Source organism: Nematostella vectensis, chromosome 1, assembly GCF_932526225.1.
Source record: "Nematostella vectensis chromosome 1, jaNemVect1.1, whole genome shotgun sequence".
Lineage (NCBI taxonomy): Eukaryota > Metazoa > Cnidaria > Anthozoa > Actiniaria > Edwardsiidae > Nematostella > Nematostella vectensis.
In genome coordinates, this window is record NC_064034.1 from 16,945,367 (window position 1) to 16,961,408 (window position 16,042).

The 16,042-nt window shown below is 40.5% G+C and overlaps 1 protein-coding gene and 1 long non-coding RNA gene across 6 annotated transcripts in view; one reads left to right on the forward strand and one right to left on the reverse strand.

Moving 5' to 3' along the window:
• Positions 1-13,806, forward strand: part of LOC116610250 — a 28,397-nt gene extending 14,591 nt beyond the window's left edge. For 4 of the 5 annotated variants that reach the window (XM_048728679.1, XM_048728700.1, XM_048728702.1 and 1 more), the window contains exons 7-8: positions 438-965; positions 2,847-3,259. In XM_048728679.1, coding sequence (XP_048584636.1) covers positions 438-965; positions 2,847-3,244 — 926 coding nt within the window. In that variant the 3' untranslated portion in view covers positions 3,245-3,259. Of the gene's footprint in view, positions 1-437; positions 966-2,846; positions 3,260-3,600; positions 3,715-4,309; positions 4,441-4,942; positions 5,062-5,841; positions 6,124-7,625; positions 7,771-8,433; positions 8,584-9,067; positions 9,248-10,897; positions 11,091-11,198; positions 11,292-13,492 lie in introns of those variants that run through there. The other variant, XM_048728696.1, reaches the window with a different exon arrangement.
• Positions 253-2,292, reverse strand: LOC125567879. Its single transcript, XR_007311866.1, has 2 exons — positions 2,230-2,292; positions 253-975 (listed from the first exon to the last, which is right to left on the reverse strand). It is a non-coding gene; the product is annotated as an uncharacterized LOC125567879 (long non-coding RNA).
• Positions 13,807-16,042: the final 2,236 nt, after the last annotated feature.

A 16,042-nucleotide genomic window follows, 5' to 3' on the forward strand; every position in this document is an offset into this window, starting at 1 on the left:
TTCTGTTTCGTCGTGTACTTCTTTTGAGAACACCTTGCAGATGCATATCAAAGATTTTGCGGTCTTTAAAAGGAAAAAAAACAAAGGCGTGGGCTCTCAGGTTTAAAGTAAATATGTTCAGATTGAACAAGCTCAAAGTAACATGTTTTGATGCCAATATGTAAACAAAGTTATGGACTGGGATACTTCCAATGGGTTTCTAATGCTCTCGACCTGCCGTTCCTTAAGACCTTTAGTGGAGCACATGAAAAATTTGACAGAATAGTCATATCCTTTTAATTTATCAGGCCTCAATTTATAAAATTCCAGTTTCGGAAAAATAATTACTATAGCTAGAAAAGAAAGCTTGGTTAAAGTAATTTACCTCCTCGATATAACCCTTCCATGTGAAGAGAAACTAAAATAAATCTAATGTTGTTTATTCTTTTTACTATCAGCGAGAGGAGGGAAAAAGTATGACCGCATCATCAACGGTAAAAAGAAGCGATTTGGTCTCTTGCCAACTGAGGAGAACTTCATCTTTAATGAGGATGGCTCTGTCACTCCAAAGCCCGGCTACTCCCTCGGGAAAAAAGGCTACGTCGGCGACATCTCCAAGCTCCCTGGAATGGACAGTGACGAACATTTTCAGATCGACGTCGATGATGATGAGCCAGACGAGCTAGATGAATATATCCCTGGTCACATATCACCGTCTTCTGATGAACAATGGAAACGCGCCAAGAAGGGGGAGAGCATTCGTCCAAGCGACGAACAACTTCCGAGTATTGGTGGCGGGCTTGATCCATCCTTCGGTTCAAGTCACCACGAGTTCCGCAGAAGTCTGTCCAGCGACAACCTAAGCGAGAGACGCGCTGGCTCTTCACGTACGGGATCTGAAGGAGTTATCGACGATCCTGACTCCACAATGTCGACCGTTGAGAATAACATCAAGGAAGCTCCCTCCGTGACGGCTCGTTCAACTGGTACGCAAACCTGACACGTAAAAATGTTGAATACAGTTTTTCTAAGAAGCACCGTCTAAGAATCCACTCTATGTCATTTCTTCATTTTAAGACTTATCTTCCTCTTATACTCATAAATTTGGCTCCGTTTTATTTTTTACACACTGAGATGCGTAACAAGAATTTTGCTGTTTTCGGAATGTAAAAATATGTGCTTTCCTCTTCAACGCTTAATTTAACCTTTTTCAGAAGGAAGAAAAGAAAATGTAATTGAAAACAAAACGTTTTACGGCATAATACAAAAACATAACATTAGGTTCCCAATTAAAGACCCCCGTTGTAGATAAAACATGAAAACGGAAAAATAACGTCGACAATGAGGGTAATTTTTAATTACTTAAAAGTGCAGTACGCTGTATTTTCACTCAGACGTGTGTGTGCTCATTGTAACCATGCCTTTGAAATCCTCTTTAATAGTACGACTTACTTGGAGTAAGAAAGGGTCTTTTATCTGGTTTGAAACAGGCTAAGATTGATCTAGGCCAGTTTGATATCTATGAGTAACCCTTCCATTATCCTTGACCATGCAGGCCCGTACCCAGGATTTTTCTTTGGAGGGTGCGAAATCCGAAAAAGTGGACCTTATTTTTCTTGGGCGAGGGAGTGAGTTTTCTGATAAAAAAATCTGACCACCTCTGAAAGAACAAACCTTTGCATCTCAAGGGACGTTTATTGTTGGATTTGGCTAAAAAGGTCTGACTCATGGATTGATGAAATACCAGAGTGACCTAGCATATGCTTTATTTAGTTTTGTCTACAAATAGCACGTCTATTGAAGACCGAAGTGGACTTTCGGCCGTTGTGTGTGTGTGTGTGGGGTTGCGCTCGCACCCCCTGCACCCCCTAGGTACGGGCCTGTCATGTTGAATTACAAAGCGATTTCAAAGTAACATATGAACACAGCACAGGAATTTCCAAACGCTCTACCGCTATCAGTCAAAGTGATGCCACCTTTGGTAAGGCAATCGTTAGTAAGGCTTTACTTTTAGGAAAAAAAGTCTCGTTGTACAAGAAAAATATGGTCGCGATAATTCTTATTTAATGAGGTCTCCTGGTGTATTAGTCCTTGATATGCTATTATCAGGGCTTCTGGAATTACGCGCTTGTGCGGAAGCGCGTAATTTGGCTTTCTCCGCGTAGACCGCGTAATCCCGCGTAATTTGGCTAAATTTTGAAAGACAAAACATTTAAGTGCACAGCTGATGTGTTCTTTTAGGGTTCTTACCTCTATTTCTCGTAAAAAAATAGAGATATTCTTCGTAAGAGTGCGATATTGCGAACTGAATTCAAAACAAATAAAATGACTAGGCGTTTTTTGCTAAACCGCGAAGGCCTAGTACTAATGATAAAATACCTTTTTTAATTGGCTGGTGGCTAGGAGCCAATGAAAACTCGCCTAAGATATTTTCGCGCAATAAAATAAACCTTTTCAAGTTATTTCGTGCTTTCCTTCGGTACAAAATGTTGTTTGGGCGTAACAGTTGATATTCCGTGTAATTTAGCGCGTAATTCAGTAAAGAATCCCGCAAAATTTTGATTTTTTTAAAGAAACATGTATTGCAAAATCCCGCGTAATTTAGCGCGTAACGATTGATTTTCCGCGTAATTTAGCGTGTAATTTAGCAAAGAATCCCGCGTAATTTTGAGTTTTTTTCCGCGTAATTCCAGAAGCCCTGTATTATATCCCATATGAGACCTCAATAGAAGAATAAAAATGCACGGTGCAGGTTGTCGAGATGGTTCTTAGATAGGTAGAAGTATTTTACCTCCTCGATATAAACACCTTCCTTGTGGATAGAAACTGATGTTAAGTTAGTGTTGTATGCCTTTTTTTACCATCAGCGAGAGGAGGGAAAAATTATGATCGGATCATCAACGGTAAAAAGAAGCGATTTGGTCTCTTGCCAACTGAGGAGAACTTCATCTTTAATGAGGATGGCTCTGTCACTCCGAAGCCCGGCTACTCCCTCGGGAAAAAAGGCTACGTCGGCGACATCTCCAAGCTCCCTGGAATGGACAGTGACGAACATTTTCAGATCGACATCGATGATGATGAGCTAGACGAGTTAGAAGACCGGAGTGAGGGACGCGCTGGCTCTTCACGTACGGGATCTGAAGGGGTTATCAACGATCTAGAATCCACAATGTCGAATGTCGAGAATAACATCAGGGAAGCTCCCCTCGGGACGTCTGACGCAAGGAGCAATGCTGGTAAACATATGGAAGGTGAGATTATCTAAGGGCCACACCCAATGGTATAAGTGGTTAGGCTATCTCTCTTATGCTATGCCCAATTTAGGGAGTGGGCTTTCCCTCTGATGTTTTTATAACATCAGGAAAACTTTCTACGGGGCATCTGGTCCAATTGGTATATTTATCAAACTAATCTACACAAATATACCTGATACATAAGTTTTTTAATGTTATCATTGGATATCTGATGTTAAGAAGATACTTGATGATAATATTTGATAAAAAGTATCTCAGAAAAGGGTGATTTATGTTCGGCCATGTGTTGCTCTCGGGTGCGAAAAAATGTGGCGCGATCCTTGTAAATGGATATAAAGGAAACTCTACTTGAATTCCTTTTCCGCAGATGAAAGGGATTATGTGACCTCCCCTCCCCGCGTCGACGAGGACATCAACTTGCACTCATCCAAGACCGCTGAGCCGCAGTACAAAGGCAAACGTGAAGAATCCCTTATGCAGCGTAAGCAACTTCCTATAAGGGAAGTTAAGCAAACACGTTTTGAACGACAGAAGGACACCGGAAGTTAAACGTTTTCCTTCTTTGTAAAGTTTGTGCTCAAACCCAATGAAAAGAAACGTATCTGTTTCAAAACGCAGTCTTGCATATGGAGCATTTTAGCCTTCCGTAGCGTTAAATACAAAAAACCTCTACTTCTGGTTTGCGACCATCATCCAGAAACGTGTTTGCTTAAGTTCCTTACTGTATTCCTTTATTAGACCTAACATAAGCAGGAGTGAGGGGAGGAAACTTACTTATCATTCAAGAACATATAAGAGAAACATTTTCTTACATATTTATTTGCACACACTTTGATCATAAATAATCTTATTTAGTTGATTAACACGGAGTATCAAAATTAAAATTTGGTGGAAACAAAGAGAGTTATTCTACTAACATTTATTGTTGCTTGTGAGTTGAATGTAGGTCATTTGTTTTCCTCAACTCAAATCCCGCGCATTCATCTCATCCCCAAACCCCATAGCCTCATTTCACGCGCATTTGTTGTATATTGTCTATGTCTTTTTAGCTTAGAGTTATTCCTTCCTGCTTACAGCTGAAGATCTTACAGAAACCAACACACCCGAATACTTTGCTACGATGGGAGACACACGGGAAGGGAGAACTAAACGTCGCAAACGAGCCATATACAACCATCACACGGCGAGTAAACGCAAACAAGATGAGGTGAGAACCATCTAAATTTACCACTAGGCAAGGAAGCAGTACCGATATGAGGTGAGAACCATCTACATTCTCCACTAGTCACGTAAACAGTACCGTTATGAGGTAAGAAGCATCTTGGGAAATTTCGAAGAATTCGTAAATTGTTTTCTCGTAACTTTTTTCGATGTGCAGGAAATACAGGTTATGTCAGGCTAGATTCAGTTGGTCGTAGTTTGAAGGGAGTTTGGAAGCAAACACAGAGAGCGCTTCAACGAGTTTAGAATCTAGCCTGGGAAACTGATGACTGGGCACCCACATTGAATTTAGTTTTTTTTTAAATAGTTTTCACGAGCTCACACGTGCTTGTCACGAGCTCACACGTGCTTGTCACGAGCTTGCACGTGCTTGTCACGAGCTCACACGTGCTTATCACGTGATCACACGTGCTTGTCACGAGCTCACACGTGCTTATCACGTGATCACAGTGCTTGTCACGAGCTTACACCTGTTTGTGTCTTTCCAGGCTGCCGGCGACTCTCAATGTGCTAATGCCCTGATTGGCGGCTTCACCATCTTCTGCTTCTGGGTGATGTTCTTGTTAGTCCTCTTCCTGTCACTTTTTACCATTCAAACGCATTTCCAGTAAGTAGCATGTATTGTCCAGTTAGTACCATGTATTGTCCAGTAAGTACCATGTATTGTCCAGTAAGTACCATGGATTGTCCAGTAAGTACCATGGATTGTCCAGTAAGTACCATGGATTGTCCAGTAAGTACCATGTATTATCCAGTAAGTACCCTGTATTATCTAGTAAGTACCATGTATTGTCCAGTAAGTACCATGTATTGTCCAGCAAGTACCATGGATTGTCCAGGAAGTACCATGTATTGTCCAGTAAGTACCATGTATTGTCCAGTAAGTACCATGGATTGTCCAGTAAGTACCATGGATTGTCCAGCAAGTACCATGGATTGTCCAGCAAGTACCATGGATTGTCCAGCAAGTACCATGGATTGTCCAGCAAGTACCATGGATTGTCCAGCAAGTACCATGGGTTGTCCAGTAAGTACCATGGATTGTCCAGTAAGTACCATGGATTGTTCAGTAAGTACCATGGATTGTCCAGTAAGTACCATGTGTTGTTCAGTAAGTACCATGGATTGTCCAGTAAGTACCATGTATTGTTCAGTAAGTAGCATGTATTGTCCATTAATTAGCATGTATTGTCCAGTAAGTACGATGTATTTCAGTGAGATGAAATAAATTCATGTCCCATTCTGGTGTTCATTATTGTCCTCTTCACGTCGCTTTTTTTACCTGTAGCTGTTTGTAATGTCCAGGAGGAACAGTTTTAATTCCAAGGTAAAAAAAAAAAATGAATGTGCCTATTGATGCTCTAAGCTTTGACTGATTGTTGAACAGCCTATGGCAGCATCTGCAGCAGTGGCGTCGCAAGAAAAAATCCGGCCGTGTTAACTTTGACCTAGAGAGTGGAGTTCAGGACGATGAAGTAACGATCTTCCAGAAGAAGGAACGCTGTCCTACAGGCTACCCCAAGCCCTCAAGTGACGCTCCCTTGACTGAGATTTGCGTCCAGAAGTCAACTGCCAGAGCCACCAGACCCCAGGTCAAGCAACCTGCCGTGCTGATTGAGGTACCCAACAAGTCGCAGTTCGTGGATGTCCAGGAAGGTTTTAATTACAGGTATGATATAGGAGAATCCTATTGGTAGCGTTGTTTTGCTTACTATTGACCCGTTTCCTGTATTTAGTGAAATTAGTGTTTGGTAGAACAGTTCTCATAATCATTGCTATCAAAAAATAGTCGTCGTTATGATGAGGATCACTATTAACATCGTACTCACCGCCATCACCATCCCTACCATCATTACCACCAACAGCACTGACATCATCCATATAATTATCACCATCAACACTAACATCATCATCCTTATCATTATCACCATCAACACTGATATCATCATCCTTATCATCATTGTCACTATCAACACTGATATCATCATCCTTATCACCATTATCACTATCAACACTGATATCACCATCCTTATCATTATCACCACCAACACTGATATCATCATCCTTATCACCATTATCACTATCAACACTGATATCACCATCCTTATCATTATCACCACCAACACTGATATCATCATCATTATCATCATTATCACCACCAACACTAACATCATCATCCTTATCACCATCAACACTGACATCATCATCCTTATCACCACCAGCACTGTCGTTATCCCTGTCATCATTATCACCATCAACACTGATATCCTTATCATTATCACCATCAACACTGATAACCTTATCATTATCACCATCAACACTGATATCATCACCCTTGTCATTATCACCATCAACACTGATATCATCATCCTTATCATCATTATCACCATCAACACTGACATCATCCATATCATTATCACCACCAACACTGACATCATCATCCTTATCACCATCAACACTGATATCATCATCCTTATCATCATTATCACCATATATCATCATCCTTATCATCATTATTACAATCAACACTGATATCATCATCCTTATCATCATTATTACCATCAACACTGATATCACCATCCTTATCATCATTATCACCATCAACATTGATATCATCATCCTTATCATTATTATCACCATCAACACTGACATCATCCTTCTCATTATCACCAGCAACACTGATATCATCATCCTTATCATTATTATCACCATCAACACTGATATCATCATCCTTGTCATCATCATCACCATCAACAATTTCATCATCATCAAGCCCGTACCCTGGATATTTTTCTTGGGGGGGGGTGTGCCAAATCCAAAAATTAAGTGGACCTATTTCTTTCTGGGGGGGGGGGGGGGGGGGGGGAGTTTTCTTATAAAAATCTGACCCCCAAAAAACAAAAGTTCTTTTATGCCATTGCAGTATCTCCACGGGATGTTTTTTTTATCGGGTTTGGCTTCAAAAAAGTCTGTCTAGATTAATGCATACCAGGGTATGCATTAATTGCTTATGTTTTATGGTTTTGTCTACAAATAGCACCTCTATTGCGAACCGAAAGTGTGGACTTTCGGCCGTTGTGGGGCCGAAAACCCCCTGCACCCCCCTCCCCCCCTGGGTACGAGCCTGATTTTCCATGTTCGAGTTTACAAATGTGTGTTTTGCCATTGCAGCAAGAAAGACCGCAGGAGCTCCGAGAAGAGACGCGTTATTCAGCGCGTGACGTCACAGCCCGGATCTCAGGGTTTGCTATCTTCCCTTAGTTTTGCCAAGTCAGTCATCTTCGAAGGTGACGAGGCCAAGAAAAAGAACCAAAAGGTACGTGCGTATCTTTGCTGCTACTCTTGTTGTTGATGATGATATTTCGTTGTTGTTGATGATGATATTTTATTGTTGATGATGATATTACGTTGTAGTTGATGATGATATTTTGTTGTTGATGACGATATTTTGTTGTTGTTGATGATGATATTTTGTCGTTGATGATGATGATATTTTGTTGTTGATGATGATGATATTTTGTTGTTGGTGATGATGATATTTCGTTGTTGTTGATGATGATATTTTGTTGTTGTTGATGGTGATATTTCGTTGTTGTTGATGATGATATTTTGTTGTTGTTGACGATGATATTTCGTTGTTGTTGATGATGATATTTTGATGTTGATGATGATAATATTTTGTTGTTGATGATGGTGATGATATTTTGTTGTTGATGGTGATGATATTTTGTTGTTGTTGATTATGATATTTTGTTGTCGTTGATTATTACGATGCCGTTTTTATTGCTGCTGTTGTTGTGCACTTTGAGGGTGATGATGCTGCCGTTATTGCCGTTTTGCTACTAGTTTATCTATTCCCCACTTATATACTAACATGGAGGCATGATAGCTGCTAAAGTTAACATCTCTTATTTGATAGTTCTAGTTACCGTTTTTCCATTTGGCCGTTGTTCATCCCTTTTGTTGCTGCCCAACACAGGCTTCTGAGAAGGTAAAGGTGATCCAAGGTAACACTACTCGAGACACTCGCCGCCATTCTATGGTTGATGATCTGCAATACGCTAGGTCTGTTATTCTGGAAGAAAAAGTGGACAAGGCCCACGACCGGAAGGCATCCGAGAACAGAAAAGTGAGTTTGACCTACAATGGTTCAAACCATTCAAACCTACCAGAAGCATTGTAGTTCTTCAGAAGTTTTATGCATTATTTTTACCACAAATGTCAAGCGTTTGATAAGAGTGGGGAGCTTTTACAACATCGACGAATGTAAAACAAAACGTGAAAAGTGCCGGATTATTCGGCATTTAAAACTGAGGAAACTATGCGTGTGAAAGAACTTTATCTTATATGCCTTGATATCTTTTTGTTATCCTAACTTCGACCACAATGCAATATACTGACCCTTATTTACAAATGCCTAGAAAATGAAACAGCTTACAGCTGTAGCCCGGAACTTAACGGGAAATCATGAATAATATGGCGTTGACATGCCCAGATATTAGCTGTCACGACACATAGACGTACACCAATAAAGCATCAACAGTTAATGCTGATAACGGAAGTTGTGAAAGAGCAAAGTAATGATGATAATAATAATGTTATTTGTCCGGCAGATCGTTCGAAGGAATACTGGTGATTCTAAAGGCCGTAGGTTTTCCATGGCTGAAGATCTCGCGTACGCCTGCAGCGTTATCGTTCCACATGAGGAAGACAAGACCAGGGACCATCACGCTAGTGAGAAACGTCGTGTCATCAAGAAGGAGACTTCAAGGCGACACTCGCTGCTCGAGGGGGTAGGTGGAAAAGTGGAGATGTCCCCTGGCGATAGTGGTATATGAGGAATCTACTGTATACTAGAGGAGCTACACTTTCAAGATGACTTACCCTTGCAATAGCTTAGCCGTTTAGGATAACTTACCCTTGCAATAGCTGAGCCGTTTAGGATAACTTACCCTTGCAATAGCTGAGCCGTTTAGTATAACTAACCCTTGCAATAGCTGAGCCGTTTAGGATAACTGACCCTTGCAATAGCTGAGCCGTTTAGGATAACTGACCCTTGCAATAGCTGAGCCGTTTAGGATAAATGATCCTTGCAATAGCTGAGCCGTTTAGGATAACTGATCCTTGCAATAGCTGAGCCGTTTAGGATAACTTACCCTTGCAATAGCTGAGCCGTTTAGTATAACTAACCCTTGCAATAGCTGAGCCGTTTAGGATAACTGACCCTTGCAATAGCTGAGCCGTTTAGGATAACTGATCCTTGCAATAGCTGAGCCGTTTAGGATAACTTACCCTTGCAATAGCTGAGCCATTTAGGATAACTTACCCTTGCAATAGCTGAGCCGTTTAGGATAACTGACCCTTGCAATAGCTGAGCCGTTAAGGATAACTGATCCTTGCAATAGCTGAGCCGTTTAGGATAGCTTGCCCTTGCAATAGCTGAGCCGTTTAGGATAACTGACCCTTGCAATAGCTGAGCCGTTTAGGATAAATGATTCTTGCAATAGCTGAGCCGTTTAGGATAACTTACCCTTGCAATAGCTGAGTCGTTTAGGATAACTGACCCTTGCAATAGCTGAGCCGTTTAGGATAAATGATCCTTGCAATAGCTGAGCCGTTTAGGATAACTTGCCCTTGCAACAGCTGAGCCGTTTAGGATAACTAAACCTTGCATATAGCTGAGCCGTTTAGGATAACTGATTCTTGCAATAGCTGAGCCGTTTAGGATAACTTACCCTTGCAATAGCTTGGTCGTTTAGGATAACTGACCCTTGCAACAGGTGAGCCTTTAAGATAACTGACCCTTGCAATAGCTGAGCCATTTAGGATAACTTGCCCTTGCAACAGCTGAGCCGTTTAGGATAACTAAACCTTGCAATAGCTGAGCCGTTTAGGATAACTGACCCTTGCAATAACTAACCGTTTAGGAAAACTGATCCTAGCGACTTTCACCTTGGTTGCACTCGGAGATTTTTTTGTGTAGCCCACACGGGTTTATGGTACCAAATAAATAAGTAAATAAGCGTAAATGAAACCAAACCCAAGGAATATGTAGCATTCTATCTTTCCGAAACCAGGATTTAGCAGTTTATAGGTAACCCATGAATCACTGCGGGCTACGACACGTGGATGTATTTATTTATTTGAAATTGGACGATATCGATGATGGTTGAAGTGACATTCTATGTGACATAAGTCTCCTGAGAAGCCGTGACATGGCACAAATCACGTGGTCCATTACAGGGCGTGACATAGCACTAATCACGTGGTCCATGACACAGCGTCACATAGCACTAATCACATAGTACAGCATTAACCACGTGGCTCATAAAAATGGCGTGACAACACATAGCATGGATCACTTGACTAATTTTTCACGTTGGCACTTTCAGGGCTAGGCATGGCTAACGTTTTTGTTTATGCCCCTCCCCCTTCCTACTCAGGTGGAATTCGCGCACTCGGTGATCATTCCCGATCAGCATGTACAGCAGCTTGATAAGAAGGCTGCTGACCGACGCGACAAGATCCAACACACGCCCAGCACCAACAAACGCCAGCAGTCCATGCAAGATCACATCGAGCGAGCCAGGTCCATCGTCCTCTCGGAACAAGCCTCCGCCAGCAGCAGTGAACAACGTATGTATAAAAGTCAATAGACACCACCCATACTAGGTTATCAAGTTAATTTACCATTTGTCAAGCTCTTTCCTAGCTTCTCGAAGTGACCTTTGTTTTATGATTTAGTTAAGTCTCGCCGATCAAATAAGAACCGCCGATCCAGGCATAGCCGATCACGCGACTCGGGCGAAAGCTCAACTAGCTCAGCTTAAACCCCTGGTGAGTCATGATAATAACACATATGGAGGTTAACAAGTAAAACAATAAAAACATGCTATAGCCAGTAACACAATATTAGCCCAGTAACACAATACTACCCCAGTATCACAATACTTCAACCAGTGACGCAATACTACACCCAGTAACACAATACTACACCAGTAACACAATACTACACCCAGTAACACAATACTACCCCAGTAACATAATACTACACCAGTAAATCAATACTACACCAGTAACACAATACTACACCAGTAACACAATACTACACCAGTATCACAATACTACACCAGTAACACAATACTACACCAGTAACACAATACTACACCAGTAACACAATACTACACCAGTAACACAATACTACACCAGTAACACAATACTACACCAGTAACACAATACTACACCAGTAACACAATACTACACCAGTATCACAATACTACACCAGTAACACAATACTACACCAGTAACACAATACTACACCAGTAACACAATTATACACCAGTAACACAATACTATCCCAGTATCACAATACTACACCAGTAACGCAATACTACACCAGTAACACAATACTACACCAGTAACACAATACTACACCAGTAACACAATACTACACCAGTAACACAATACTACACCAGTATCACAATACTATCCCAGTAACACAATACTACACCAGTAACACAATACTACACCAGTAACAAAATACTATCCCAGTATCACAATACTACCCCAGTAACACAATACTACACCAGTATCACAATACTACACCAGTAACATAATACTACCCCAGTAACACAATACTACACCAGTAACACAATACTACCCCAGTATCACAATACTACACCAGTAACATAATACTCCACCCAGTAACCCAATACTACACCAGTAACATAATACTCCACCCAGTAATGCAATACTACACCAGTAAATTAATACTATCCCAGTAACACAATACTACACCAGTATCACAATACTACCCCAGTAACACAATACTACCCCAGTATCACAATACTACACCAGTAACAGAATACTACACCATTATCACAATACTACCCCAGTAACATAATACTACACCAGTAACACAATACTACACCAGTAACACAATACTACACCAGTAACACAATACTACCCCAGTAACATAATACTACCCCAGTAACAGAATACTACACCAGTAAATCAATACTATCCCAGTAACACAATACTACACCAGTAACACAATACTACACCAGTAACACAATACTACCCCAGTAACATAATACTACACCAGTAACACAATACTACCCCAGTAACATAATACTACACCAGTAACACAATACTACACCAGTAACATAATACTACACCAGTAACACAATACTACACCAGTAACAGAATACTACACCAGTAACACAATACTACCCCAGTAACAGAATACTACACCAGTAACACAATACTACCCCAGTAACATAATACTACACCAGTAACACAATACTACACCAGTATCACAATACTACACCAGTAACACAATACTACACCAGTAACACAATACTACACCAGTAACACAATACTACCCCAGTAACACAATACTACACCAGCAACACAATACTACCCCAGTAACATAATACTACACCAGTAACACAATACTACACCAGTATCACAATACTACACCAGTAACACAATACTACCCCAGTAACACAATACTACACCAGTAACACAATACTACACCAGTAACACAATACTACCCCAGTAACACAATACTACACCAGTAACACAATACTACACCAGTAACACAATACTACACCAGCAACCCAATACTACACCAGTAACCCAATACTACCCCAGTAACATAATACTACACCAGTAACACAATACTACCCCAGTATCACAATACTACACCAGTAACACAATACTACACTAGTAACACAATACTACACTAGTAACACAATAATACACAAGTAACACAATACTACACCAGTAACATAATACTCCACCCAGTAACACATTACTATACCAGTAACACAATACTACACTATAACACAATGCTAAACCAGTGTTACAATGCTTCTGCTTTGATTGGTCAAAGTTCAAATAACAAATAACAAGTCTAATTTACACTCCCACCTCTTACCCATCTAGCCATCCGGTGTTACTGATTAACTACTTCTCCTAATAATTTCCTCGCCTAATATTCCTCTCCTAATGTCACCATTTATATTTTATTCCAGACTTCACCTTAATTTCAAGACTACGACTTCTATACTGGAAATACCACTGGAACATTTTGTATTTACTCTGTTTTTAACTCTTACGCTCTATACTTCCCCGCGTCTTTGCCATCTTTTTGACGCTGCTCTCAGCGCTGTTGTCAACCCGTGTAAGGGCCCGCACTTGTTTGATGACGCCACGCTGAACCATGTATTTCCGACCTCCTCCTCTGGCTTGTGTGCTATCTTTTAACCCTGTGAACAGCACAATTTGATACAGGATTAAACCTGATTTTAAAAAATCATTTTGTCACGGGTTTTCTTAAAGGGATGAGTGATGATGTTCTCTTAGCCATGTCCTAGCGAAGGGGTTCTTCCAGTCTTCTAATAATGAAAGAAAACAAAAGGGTTTTTTTTTATTTTAGCGCTTTTAAGCAATTAAAATTGCTATCTTTTCTTGCCTTACTGTCCAATCGCGACCCGAGTTTTCAAAACACGATTTGTTTTGGTTTTCTGTTCCGTCAGTAAAACCATTCTAAGCCAATCACAGTCTCGCTTTGTTAACTTCCCTGGCTATCTTCTGGACGAAAACCCGAAAACCAGACAGTGTCGCGACAGAAAGCCGGGCAACTGCACTAGGCGAGAGATGGCAAGAATCTGATTGGCTTAGAATAATTTGACTGGCGCAAAAGAAAATCCCAAAAGACAATTTGAAAATGCGGCGGATTTGACAGTAACGAAAGGAGATATTCTGTTTTTCAACGCGAGCATCGCTGTCCCGTCATCCTATTACGTCTGTGTCCATTGTTTGCTGTCGCTAACATACCCTTCGCTTTGTTTGTTGTCCCTAAGTTCGTTCAGTTCTAGCGATAAGCATAAGCCATGAGTAAAACTATTGAATGCATATTATCAAATCAAGACTTCTCGTTGACTGGATAGCCAACGGAAATAATGCGCTCAAAACAATATATGCGCTGATCAAAAAGTCCCCTCGAATTTTGTTATAATGAAGCACATTAAATAAACGTTAATAGGACGCATGCACGTACAGCGAAATAGGCATGAGTAATAAAATATGAATCGTCCTTAAAGAGCAATCAAAGTTGGATATTTCGGAGAGTGTTATTATTCCATAAGACACTTTGCATACTCTTTTGAGAAGCGCACATGCATCTACAATCGACAAATTAAATGTTGAGAAGCGCACATGCATCTACAATCGACGAATTAATGTTGATAATTTTTTCAGTAGAAAACGCTTTCCATGTGTGCACGTCAAATATTCTAGTATAACTTCTTTGTACCCCACCCCCCCCCCCCCTTTCCTAGGAACCCCTTCCCCCTGGCATCGTGTAGTCTGACACCTGCGATCTTAGTCTCAGTACGCAGCTCTTACAAGCTGCAATTTGATTGGGCAAATGAACAATATCCGCACCTCGACACAAAGAACGAGAAGAATAGAGACAAAAGAACTCCTTTGTAGAACAAAGATAATAGGAGACAAAGCAGCTGCGTACTAACTCGTATATAACTGATTAAGAGATCATTTTATCAACCATTTGATTCGCCGACTGTAGCACATTAGCACCTTATCATCCGAATCTTGTGATATTGGCGATTCGTTTTAGCACAAAGTAACTGGCTTAGGGCCGACTGTTCTACAGGCACTCTGCTAGCGCTACTAAAAATAATCAACAACTGCTCGCTGAGGAGTCAAGATGCAAGCGGGGAGAATGCCATTCTGGTTTATCTTACTTAGCTATTAACCCCAAGAGGTAAGGCTTTCCTTCAAAATGAGCCTACCGTTGTCTTAGTGATGACAAGGAACTGTTCAGTTTTATTCGCTTCTTCATTTTAAACTTTTTTTTAGAGTTGATGTCCAATACGTTTATCCGTTTAACAGGCTTCAAGAAGTGTTTGGTACCATACTTTCTTGTCATGTATTTTCTCTTCAACGAAAAAGAATATACTTATTCGATGTAAATTATATTCGTACAACTTTTGTTTGCTAACAAAAAAAAAATGATTGATTTTCATTTGATTAACACGTTAAACATTTATAATTTGTTATTAAATTTATACACTGTGGCAGACATTCAATTTGAATCCATTTTTCTCATCTTTTTATTTTCTTTTTACAAACAAACTCTCACTGGACCTTAGTTTGCTCATCCGATGAGCTAGATTTCTTTTCTCTTTGTCTTTTATCTAGTTTACAATTTATTTAAATGTGTAAAAATGACTGAATCGAGCCATCTGATTATAATGGTTTCTCATATTCAGGATATGGTTGTCGCTTTCTACTATGTCGATTCTGAACACAAAGTGCTTTAGGGTCACGTGATCGCAAATAGAGCCGCGAGAGACGGGTTCGTTTGCGACACGTTGTGCTTTGCGGAGACGGCTTGCGTGTCTATCAAACTATCACAAAAACGCGACTTTGTGCCAGATAAACAACTCTACCGAGCAGTCACCGAACCACTCCCTGATGAGGTTTTTGGCGGATATGGAGATACCTAGTAAGGAAAAAGTTCGCATTTGAGACGTGTTTCAATGTGAATGAGTGGCTAG